Source organism: Apis florea, unplaced genomic scaffold, assembly GCF_048593485.1.
Source record: "Apis florea isolate Af1SG1 unplaced genomic scaffold, ASM4859348v1 contig_2495_pilon, whole genome shotgun sequence".
Taxonomy (NCBI): Eukaryota; Metazoa; Arthropoda; class Insecta; order Hymenoptera; family Apidae; genus Apis; species Apis florea.
In genome coordinates, this window is record NW_028256595.1 from 1,377,277 (window position 1) to 1,390,027 (window position 12,751).

At 39.2% G+C, this 12,751-nt stretch overlaps 1 protein-coding gene across 1 annotated transcript in view; it reads left to right on the forward strand.

The window, feature by feature from the left end:
- Sdb (SAXO downstream of blistered) overlaps nucleotides 1–12,751 on the forward strand; it is a 28,877-nt gene that overhangs the window by 5,537 nt on the left and 10,589 nt on the right. Inside the window, 3 exon segments of the mRNA XM_086906634.1 lie at nucleotides 4,367–4,608; nucleotides 5,159–5,335; nucleotides 12,346–12,701. Coding sequence (XP_086762760.1) covers nucleotides 4,367–4,608; nucleotides 5,159–5,335; nucleotides 12,346–12,701 — 775 coding nt within the window.

Sequence of the window (12,751 nt, forward strand, 5' to 3'; positions counted from 1 at the left end):
GAGTTGAAAATTATCCCCGGAGGATTGAGTATAGGCAAATGATATTATAATAAGATATATATATATATATATGTATAAGAGATAGTGGCGATGGAACAGGACAGGATTTATTCGTCGTTAAGATCGGTTATCGAGGTCTCGATGCGATGAAATGCTTGGCAGTCGATTCTCTCAGACACTCCCCCTTCCTACGAATATCAATTTCTTCCGTGAGGTAGGTTCAACAGGTATGCCGGGCAAAATTCAGCTTCTTTTATTTTATTTTCTTTTTTTCTCTCTCTCTCTCTCTCTCTCGATCCAATTAACGTAACAATCGAAACCGGACTCTTTGAGCGTCTTTAACGAGAACACTCGAGTTAATTGCATGCACGCTCCGCTCCGGCCGACTTAATGACGCCAATTTCGAGCCTTCTGCTTTCTTTTTCGCAGTGGAACGAGATTCGCGTTAAGCGAGCATTCGAGAGGAAACGTATTTTCGTTCGATCTTTCGGCCTCGACGAGTCGCAACATGCCGATATATTAATGGATTAATTCTTTCGAACGTAATCTCGGTTACGAGGAATGGCGAAACGAGAAGTGTCGAGTATTCAATCGTTAATCTCTGCTACGTCTGAAAGAACAGTCGTCGTTTGAAGAAAGTTTGGATCGTCAAAGATCACGCGACTCACTTCACTGTGGTAACTGGAAATGCACGGAAAATAACCTAGTATTGGCGGTATCTCGTCGCGTGACGGCAACGTCGAGAGTAACAGCAAAGAGTCCTGTTTTTCGATTATTCGTTCAAACATTAGTTTGTGCATTTTGCTTGTATCACGCTTCGGCTCGACGTGTACGTAAACTCGCGTAATAGCGATGTTGTTTCGAGTTTACTCGACGTTTGTGCGCTCATTCGATAACGTGTTACTATCTGAAATGTTGATCGAGTACAACTATTACGATAATCTAACTTAACCTAACCTAATCTCTGGATTAGATAGATTCGGACTTTAGATGCAAATACCGGATAATTCGTCGAAAACGAAGATCGAAAGTGAACAAAGAATCTCTCTATTTTCGACAAAGCGAGCAATAACGAGTGATAAGTAAACTTGTCCGTTAAATAACAAATGAACAATCGATACGATAGGTAGTTTCGTCGTATAATTATATTGTCATGTATCATGATTTATAATTGGATTCAACTACTCAATCAAATACAAATAAATATAAAATAAAACTTTCGATATTGTGTTCGGATGAATCGCCTTTTAATTGCACGTTCAACGTCATCACTTTTCACGACGGCACGAAAGATGGTGCCACTCTCCAATATTCTTCGCGACACACGCCGCGTAGAATTTCTTGCAAGGGAACGATTGAAAATTGACACGATAAACCGACGTAGTTCCTTGGTAATATCGATATAGGAAGCCGTGGCTGAATGACCACGGTATAAAGGCCCCCCTTTAACGTTATTAGTAAATGTTGCTTGCCTTGTTATCGAATTATAACGTTAAGCCGGGGAACGAACGTGCTTGCCAAGTATAATGATCAACGCTAACGAACCGAAAAGAGATATACACGTGGAGATATTTCAAAGCGACACAGCCTGTACGCGCGTAATTGCAAGGGAAATACGTGATTCGAGAATTTCGCTCTAAACTTGTCGAGGGAATTCCATCGCCCGATTTTCACTGGATACGGATGTGAATCGTGAATCGCATAACTGTTCGGTTCTCGACCAATCGTTGATTCGTTCATTTTTGAAATGGCGGGACGTGTCTGGTACCCGCCAGCCCGAATTGTTTTCGACGGTATTCGGAGGGAAAGCGACAGATATTCGCCGCGAAAACGATCGCCCTATGCTCGGAATTAAATAATTCAACGAGTAATTTTGGCCGAAGCGGGTGCCGAGCTCGAACCTCGAGGATATATTGCGTGGCCTCTGCTGCCTTTGAATAACACTTCTACCGTCGATTTCGTCCAATTATATTCGTTTCATAATCACCCCTATATTTCCAATATTTCCAATATTTCGACTGAAAATGAAATCATACTTTCATTCGCGAATATATCGTACGTGAAATTCGTTTGTATTTAATATTTTCCTTCGAATGGAGAGGAGGGGGAGAGGGAAAAGGAGGGACCCGATCTTTTACGCGATCCCTATAATCTTTAAGTGATGCCAAAAATATCTCTTCGTTCATTCGATAATTAATATCGAAATCGTACTTTCACTCGAGAAATTTCTTTCTAACCTTTAATATTTTCTTTCCAATGGAAAAACCGATCTTTTACGTTTTTATAGTTATACACGTCGTATATGCGTGACCTCTGTACTTTTGAATGGCGCTTAGAACACTTTTACGATTCAACACCCCTCCATTAATTACATATTTTTTTTCTAATGAAATAAAAATCATACTTTCACTCTAAAATTCGTTTCCACTTAAAATTCTTTTTTTTTTTTCGAATAGAAAATTAATTGTTCTCTGAGTTACAAGTTATAAGTCTTGATCGATCAACTTGTCAAAATTCCGATTTTCCTTTTTTGATCGAGTTTTTGATCACGATTTGGAAATTCATCTAAGTTAAGGAAAAAATTGCCGAAAACTGGAATATTATAAAATTCGTCAACGAATTTTCAACGAATCTCTTTCCTCCAGATTCCCTCTCGCGAAAATCTAAAATCTAAATTCCAACGTACAAACGTTCGGAACACGAATCCGCGAGGAACACGAGCATTCCTCGCGCGCGTGAGCGTCGAGCCGTTGTAAGGACACGTCTCTGAACAAGTCCTGCAAGATGGCGGGGCGACAAAAGTGGCTCGAGTTATGCGACACGATGCAGACGTGTGCATAAACGCCATCTGCCCCGATCTCGCGTTACCCGCATTCCGTCGAGTCAAGCATCGTCGTCGTTTTTAATCTAGGATAGTTGTGGTATTCGATGTCGACGATTCTATCCTCCAATTAATCCTTCCCTTCCTTCTTTTCTTTCCTCGCTGCGAGAAATCGCTCGTCTCGTTGAACTGGTCGCCGAGAATCGTGCAAAGAAGAGAGAATATTTGTGGCTTCGAGCCGAGACTCGGACGCGGAATCACCGGCGCGAGGCGAAACTCGAAACAAAAGGTTACGTTCCAGCGATCCTCCAGCGTATAAAATGGAACGCGTGTTGAGTGTCGGACGAGCAAGGTGCTGGTCGCATCCTGTTTTCGACCGTGAACGACAATTTTCTACTCTTCGTGTCGAGTTGAATTTAATAATCCCGTGCGCTTCATCTTGGACTCGAAACGTGGTCAGGTACAATCGGTCGTTCCCTTTCCACTTCTCTCCGCGAATTTTCCCGAAAGAGCGCGCTGTAAGCGTCGTAAAACGGTTTACAATTAAGCGTAGCATTTTGACCCATTTGTCGCGCAGGCTCAACCGAAAGTAACTCGTGATCAGTAAGATGATGGAACGTTTTGATTAGCGGAATCTTCCATATCTAAAAGTTTCCGTTAAAAGTAATCTTAAGAAAATTGCTTCGCAAGTTTCTCGAGAAAGATATCGAAGAATTATATATATATGTATATAAGGAAAGTTTGCCACGTTAAATTTGGAATGGAACTATTTATTAGCTAAAACTAATTACTGGCTAATAACATTATGATACGCTCTAATTTTAATTGGTTTGTAAAGAAAAAACTGCTCCGAGATCCCCAAGTTTCTCGAGATATCAAAGAATTATATATAAACGAAAGTGCGTCAAGTTTGAAATGGAAATTATTATCTAAAGTAACGCTCGGACTAATAACGTTACGATACGCTCGAATTTTACTTGCCTCGAGTACAATCTCATATCCACGGTTACATCCACGCAGAATTAACCTTTCACGCTTTTGACTGAGCGTTCAAATCGCACATTGTATAAAGTACAATTAATTTTATTTTGCAAGATGTTTAATAAATTTTAATTATTATCAAATGATCATTTTAAATTATATATAACGTCTCGATAAAATTTACAAAAATTTAATAATCCTCGATCGTGTGATATATTTCAAAGCGTATCGGATGCACATGTGATGCAACTTTACACGTTTTACGCGTTTTCGTAGAGGAAGTAAAGTATCACTATCGCTATTTAAAATATTTATAAAACCCCTTTTCTTTGGCAAAACTTTCACTCTCACCATCAACGACGTTTAATACTCTCCTCGATATTTTTCAAGAAGATATATCCGTACGTTCGAATGCCAAGAAAATTAGCAATTAGTTGCGAATTAGCAACTAGATATTGCAAGTCAAGGTGTTAATCGAATCGAACGTCGAGCTTTCGCTAATGACGTTTCCTTTCCTTTCTCCACCACACCCTCCAAATGATCCGCTCTAAAAATACGTTACAGAGAGATGTCACCGTGTCGACGAGCGAGTTCATCGACAAAGAGCAGGTGACTAGCATGGTGGCGCGGGATGTGGTTGACGACATCAGGTACGACGGATTCGCCACCTCGACTCCGAGGAAGGGATCGCCGGAACGACCCGGCTACCCGCGCGGAATCCCCGGTCTGCGGGAAGAGAAACCGATCCCAGCCGCTGGAAAACCGAGCCGACCCCCGCAACAGAGGGAACCGAGCCCCGTGGAGAGGTGAGGAGGGCGGAGGAGGTTAACTGGAAAATTATTAGCTGGAATAAAGTGAGAGTGACGCTCTCTGAAAACAGTTGCAACACGAGTCGAAATATAAATGTGACATAGTTGCTTTACAGCTGTTACAATTCTTTTTGCTTTTATATATATATATATATATATATCATGAGTCTATTATTTTTCTAATAAACGTGTCTTTCTTCAAGGAATGTAATAATACTACGCCTGAACATGAATAGTATATAATAAACAAAAAATTTAATTGCAAGAAATGCAAAATGCTAACAATTAATAGTCCTGCTATTACACTTATCGGTACAAACACTATCACTCGATTCGTTATCGTTGCTTCCAAGTAAGTGTTTCGTATCGTTGCATTTCCTAAGGATTTATTCAAAAAAATAAAATCACGATTGAGAAACATTGATTGCACGAGTATCTGCTATTCACGTCTAGGCCGAAATCTTCATCGCTCGTTGATCAAAGCCGAGTTGCATACTTCCACGAATCCTCGATGGACAAAAGTAAGGAAAGATGGTAAAACTTTCAGGCCCAGGGACTCGGCTGGCAAATCGCCTCGCGACTACGTCTCGCCTACGAGGAAACCGAGGAGAGGAGATCAGACGCCCGATTCTCTCGAGGAGGAGGACGCCCAACAAAAGCTACCCGACATACTGTCCAAGATCCCCCTGAAGGAGCAATGCATCTGCGAGCTGTGCACCTGCGGGTAAGCGGAATTTCCTCTCTTTTTCTCCTCCTTTTCTCTTCTTCGCGAACAATTAATTCATCTTATCCGTTTCGGTTTCGAAGCAACGTGACCCACTTTCGTTCGAAGCGAGATCCGAATACAAAACGTTGAACACGCAAATTAACGCTTTTCGATTTCTCTTCTCTCGCCGATTGGCGCGCTCTGTCAACGATACAAGCTCTAATTTTTTCCTTCGAATTTTTTTTCGCCTGCTCCACGATTCGATTTGTTGCAGCCAAGAAAGCTAGAGTAAGAGGGGATAGTTGATTAATGGCGTTCTTCTCGTTTAACTCTTTTTTTAATTCTATCCTCGAAGGACGAGTAATCACGAAAAATCACGTTTCCGCTCGACGGCGTTGCATCGAGCTGCTGTCATCGTGCACGCGTCAGCCTTTTGTATCGTAAACAATCTTGCAAGACGTTTCAAAACTACGCGATGTATCCGTTTCGTCTTCGCTTCTATCCTATTTCACGGAATAGGAAAAACAGGATTTTTTTTTTTTCTTTTAATTTTTTCATCCGACTCTACGCCTTACATAAAAGTCCACCTTTTATATCTCTTACGTAGCGCGAAGAATCTTGCAAGACGTGAGAAACTACGCGAGATCCACGAGATTCTTTCGTATAAGTTAAATTAAAGAAAGGATGAGATTATAAGAGATTTCGTTAATTTCGATCTTTTTTGTATCTTTTTAGGAGATCAAAGAATCTTAAAAAGAGACCCATTTGAACGTACGATTCTTTCGTATAAGCAAATCAAAGAACGGATAGGATCGCTCTAATTTTTAAGAGATTATTTTCGAAGGGGTTAAATTCGCAAACTATGCGAGATCCATTTCGATACACAATCGTTTCGTAGCAAATTAGAAAGAAAAGATAGCATCATTCTAATTTTTAATGATTATACCTTCTAAGAGATCTCGTCGATTTCGAAAGGGTTAAATTTCCTTTGCATCTCAAAATTACACGAGATCCATTTGAATATACGATTCTTTTAAGTAAATCAAAGAGAAGTTTGAGAATCGCTCTAATTTCTAAGAGATCTCGTCGATTTCGAAAGGGTTAAATTTCCTTTGCATCTCAAAATTACACGAGATCCATTTGAATATACGATTCTTTTAAGTAAATCAAAGAGAAGTTTGAAAATCGCTCTAATTTTTAAGAGATCTCGTCGATTTCGAAAGAGTTAAATTTCCTTTGCATCTCAAAATTACACGAGATCCATTTGAATATACGATTCTTTTAAGTAAATCAAAGAAAAGATAGAATCGCTCTAATTTTTAAGAGATCTCCTTATTTTCGAAAGGGTTAAATTTCCTTTGCATCTCAAAACTACACGAGATCCATTTGAATATACGATTCTTTTAAGTAAATCAAAGAGAAGTTTGAGAATCGCTCTAATTTTTAAGAGATCTCGTCGATTTCGAAAGGGTTAAATTTCCTTTGCATCTCAAAACTACACGAGATCCATTTGAATATACGATTCTTTTAAGTAAATCAAAGAGAAGTTTGAGAATCGCTCTAATTTTTAAGAGATCTCGTCGATTTCGAAAGAGTTAAATTTCCTTTGCATCTCAAAATTACACGAGATCCATTTGAATATACGATTCTTTTAAGTAAATCAAAGAGAAGTTTGAGAATTCGCTCTAATTTCTTATACGATTATAAGAGATCTGGTTAATTTCGAAAGAATTAAATTCCGATCATTTTTGTACGTCTTTTAAATATCGCAAAGAGTCTCACAAAACGTTTCAAACTACGCTAGATCCACGATTCTTTCGTATAAATAAATCAAAGAACGGATAGGATCGCTCTAATTTCTAAGAGATCTCGTCGATTTCGAAAGGGTTAAATTTCCTTTGCATCTCAAAATTACACGAGATCCATTTGAATATACGATTCTTTTAAGTAAATTAAAGAAAAGATAGAATCGCTCTAATTTTTAAGAGATCTCGTCGATTTCGAAAGGGTTAAATTTCCTTTGCATCTCAAAATTACACGAGATCCATTTGAATATACGATTCTTTTAAGTAAATCAAAGAGAAGTTTGAGAATCGCTCTAATTTTTAAGAGATCTCGTCGATTTCGAAAGAGTTAAATTTCCTTTGCATCTCAAAATTACACGAGATCCATTTGAATATACGATTCTTTTAAGTAAATCAAAGAGAAGTTTGAGAATCGCTCTAATTTTTAAGAGATCTCGTCGATTTCGAAAGGGATAAATTTCCTTTGCATCTCAAAATTACACGAGATCCATTTGAATATACGATTCTTTTAAGTAAATCAAAGAGAAGTTTGAGAATCGCTCTAATTTCTAAGAGATCTCGTCGATTTCGAAAGGGTTAAATTTCCTTTGCATCTCAAAATTACACGAGATCCATTTGAATATACGATTCTTTTAAGTAAATCAAAGAGAAGTTTGAGAATCGCTCTAATTTTTAAGAGATCTCGTCGATTTCGAAAGAGTTAAATTTCCTTTGCATCTCAAAATTACACGAGATCCATTTGAATATACGATTCTTTTAAGTAAATCAAAGAGAAGTTTGAGAATCGCTCTAATTTCTAAGAGATCTCGTCGATTTCGAAAGGGTTAAATTTCCTTTGCATCTCAAAACTATACGAGATCCATTTGAATATACGATTCTTTTAAGTAAATCAAAGAGAAATTTGAGAATCGCTCTAATTTTTAAGAGATCTCGTCGATTTCGAAAGGGATAAATTTCCTTTGCATCTCAAAACTATACGAGATCCATTTGAATATACGATTCTTTTAAATAAATCAAAGAGAATTTTGAGAATCGCTCTAATTTCTTATACGATTATAAGAGATCTGGTTAATTTCGAAAGAATTAAATTCCGATCATTTTTGTACGTCTTTTAAATATCGCAAAGAGTCTCACAAAACGTTTCAAACTACGCTAGATCCACGATTCTTTCGTATAAATAAATCAAAGAACGGATAGGATCGCTCTAATTTCTAAGAGATCTCGTCGATTTCGAAAGGGTTAAATTTTCTTTGCATCTCAAAATTACACGAGATCCATTTGAATATACGATTCTTTTAAGTAAATCAAAGAGAAGTTTGAGAATTCGCTCTAATTTCTTATACGATTATGAGAGATCTGGTTAATTTCGAAAGAATTAAATTCCGATCATTTTTGTACGTCTTTTAAATATCGCAAAGAGTCTCACGAAACGATCCACTCCAACGTACGATTCCTCCGTAAATAAATAAATCAAAAAAAAAAAGAAAAAAAAAGATAGAATCGCTCCAATTTCTTAACGATTACGATATCTAAGATACCTCGTTATTTTCGAAAAGCTTTCGAATCTCGGTCGCGATTGATATTCCACGGACGAAATTCTCGATCACGAACACACAGACACACACACATATATCACCTGTATCTGTCGTGCGTATCTGTTGGCTCGAAGCCCGAGGGTATTGAAACGTCGACCAAGTATGGCCTCGAGACCCTCAACCGTGTTATGAAACAAGTTGTATTATGCAGATGAAGGGAACGCACGCGCCGCCACCAGAAAACTGGGACACCAGACAAACCCTTTTACGGGAGCTTGTTCCCAGCCAATCGCGATCCGCTTCTCCGCTTCCCTTCCTTATTCGAACGTCTTCTTTCTTCCATCTCGCCTCTCCTCAAGGTGATCGATGAAATTTAAAAAAAAAAGGTGGCGTTTCACGATCCCCCCTCCTCGGCCGAAAAATCAATGATGAAAAATCAAGGGAAAAAAAAAGAGAGAGAAATGATTTCCATAGGTGGAAAGGATGATTCAAGAGCGGACGACAACGTGGATTTCGAGCTTTTAATTCGAGCCAAGGCCGCTCGAAGAAGAGAAGGAAAAAAAACTTAATCGGGTCAAGACGATCGTCTCGATCTCCTCCTTTCGATCATCTCGTTTAATATTCGCATAAGATATCCGCGAGGGACGCGTTCGAATGTAATCCAGATTGAAACGCTTGACCCGAATCGAATCGAAGGAGATCCACTCGAAGCTTGATTCATCGCGAAGACAGTGTCTTCCGCGTCTTCTATATTTCAAGCTGGCCGTGACCGATCGAATTTTCACGGCGCCATGAAATTTGCGGATTAATCGGCGCGAGAATGGATGATGGAGTCGAACGAGAGACGGGAGCGAATCAAAGGATCGAACGGAGGGAATGACATATTCGATCGAGTCTCGTTTCTGCATCGAAATTTGGAGCGTTCCTTTCTTTTTCTTTTTTTTCTATCAACCTTTTTCAAACGCATCGATACGTGCTCGCGAAATCTCTCTTTGACGAGTTTCCAATTTCTAAATGGCCTCGCCTCGAACTAAACTCCAACGCTCGCGAGCCTCGCTCACCTCGATGGTCGCGTCGATAAAACATCCACATCGATTTTAATTCGATATTTACGCTCTAATCTTTTTTTTTTTTCTTTTTCAACGAAACAAACAAACGAAACGAACAACTGTTTGTTTTTTTTTTTTTTTTTTTTTGCGCTCACCTCGTCTTTCTTTTAGAAATTTTTCCCGTTAAATTGTCTGGAAAAGTAAAATTGTCTTAAAAACTTCGATTGATCGATCGCTGATGGAACGAGGGGATGGAATCACACGGAGGAAATTTCGAGGCGATTATTATTATACGAAGTGTGTATACATTTTTAGCGGTTGATCCTGTCGGGCAGGCAGGGGTCTGTCATCGATATTAAACGCACGGCAAAGGGTTGGAAAGAGGGTGGAACGGCGCGTTGGCATTTTGACAAGCCAGGCCTTAATTGACATGGAGATTGAGGTATCGATGTTTCCTTGTTAATTACCAATTACACCGTTCTGAAACGATAAATATCGGGAGACATTGTTCGAGCACAACGAAAGAATGGAAACGGACGATTTTGCCTCGTCTCGTTTGAAAAATGGGTTTAGATCCAAGCAGATCTCAAACTTGTATCGATCAGTTATTAAATTAATAAGTTTTTGCCAGATTTGAATTCGTAAATAATCGGTCAGTTGTCCAAAATTAAATTGGACAATTCCTCGAGATCGTGTTTATTTCCATAATCTTCGATCTCGCGATGCAAACACTTATTTTCCTTTCTTTTCCTTTTTTTTCCTTTGTTCTCTGTCTAACGAATAGAATCTAGAAAGTGAAAAGCAAATTTCAATTATTCAGACAACGAACCGTGTATGTTTCTCTTCAAGATCGTGTGTGTTTCTATGATCTCGTTGCAAACATTTTCTTTGTTTTCTTCCTTTGTTTCTTTTCCACGAATAAAATCTAGAAAGTGAAAAGTTTTCAAACTCGAACAATTCGAACCGATTCCTCAAGAAGATCGTGTGATCTCCAATCTCGTTGCAAACATTTATTTTCCTTTCTTTTTCTTTTTTTTTTTTTTGTCCCCCTGCAACCAGTCACGAATAAAATCTAGAAAGCGAAAAGTGTTTCAATTATATTTTATCATTAAACAACGATTTAACGAAGCTTTCCATAATCTTCGATCTCGTTGCGAACATTTATTTTCCTTTTTATTTTTTCCTCCTCTTCCTCCAACGAGTCGAATAAAAGTCGTAAAACACTTTGTTTTACGATCACTCGAACAACGAACCGATTCCTCAAAAAGATCGTGCGTATTTCCATGATCTCGTTGCAAACAATTTCCTTTTTCTTTTTCTTTCGTTTCGCCCATCCTTCAACGGGTCAAGTCGAATAAAATCTATAAAGTGTTCGTAAAACACTTTGTTTTACGATCACTCGAACAACGAACCGATTCCTCAAAAAGATCGTATTTCCATGATCTCGTTGCAAACATTTTCCTTTTTCTTTCGTTTCGCCCATCCTTCAACGAGTCAAGTCGAATAAAATCTATAAAGTGTTCGTAAAAACACTTTGTTTTACGATCACTCGAACAACGAACCGATTCCTCCAATCTCGTTGCAAACATTTTCCTTTTTTCTTGTTCCTCTTCGCGAACAAAATCTAAAAACTGAAAAATTTTCACCTCAAACAACGAACCGATTATGGAATTTAACAAAGGTAACACGTGACACATTAATGGCCAATTCCTCAAGATCGTGCGTATTTCCATGATCTCCGATCTCGTTGCAAACGTTTTCCCTTTTTCTTGTTCCTCTTCGCGAACAAAATTTAAAAACTGAACAACGAACGATTATGGAATTTAACGAAGCGACATTAATGGCCAATTCCTCGAGATCGTGCGTAGTTCCATTATTCTTCGATCTCGTTGTAAACATTTATTTTCCTTACTTTTTCCCCAACGAGTCGCGAATAAAAACGATAAAGTATTCGTTTCGAACACTCGGATCGAACGAAGCGACTCGTGCTCGCACGACAATGACCACCACGCGCGATTGATAACCTTTATCAACGTGTCGAACGAATATTCGCCCCCATCTCCAGAATTAACCCCTTCCCGTATCATCGACGAAATCCGGGCCCAAACGATAAACAAAGTGATGTTCGAAAACGAGTCGATATATAGAATATAGAAATAAATAGTCATTTGTGGCTCTTGGACGCAAACAATAATTCTTTTTGCGTTTATATGTTATATGAATCTATTATTTTTTGATAAATAACGAATATAAGAATACTTTTTTAAATTTAGAAATTACGGTGCCCTGAGCGTCTTCGAGTGTGCGTTTGTTCTAAGGAATGTAATAATACTACGTCTGAAGATAAATAATCATATTAAAAAGAAAACGTTTAATTACAATGTCTAATAGGAAAATACTTACTCTAAAAATTAATAATCCTGCTTTCTTATCTCACTCGATCGTTTCCACGTAAATGTTTCTTGCACTTATTCAAAAAAATAAAGTGAAAATAAAAAAGCTTCGGTTCACCGCTCGTATTATTCGCTGTTTGGGCCGAAATCTTGATCAGTCGCTCGTTATAGAGGGAGGATATTAACGTTCCTCCCTCTTGCGAAAATCCGTCAAAAAAACGACGCTCGAATTTTGGAATTTTGCAGGCGGCACCGTTGCCCCCACAATCTCTTGCCCCAGGATCACCTGGAGATCCCACGGGGCGAGCCGGTGCACACGGTCACATCTTACCGCCAGGAATTCGACGAGAAACGTTTGGTGGACAGGCAGACGATCCACCACCACGAGGATCACCTTCGAATGGAGGGAGATTTCGTTGGGGAGAGACGAACGGATTACACGGCGACGAGGGGCGAGAGGGCTGTGGTGAAGAAGCCGCAGGACAACCTCAAGCCGGAGGGGGAGTTCGTGGGCAGAGCGAGGGAGGAGGCGCCGAAGCACGGGGACAGGGCGCCTATCAGGCGGCCGGTGGACAATCTCAGGCCGGAAGGGGAATTCGACAGTGAGATCCACTTTCTTTCCTTCCTCTCGTTTTCTTTCCGCCTTTCCTTC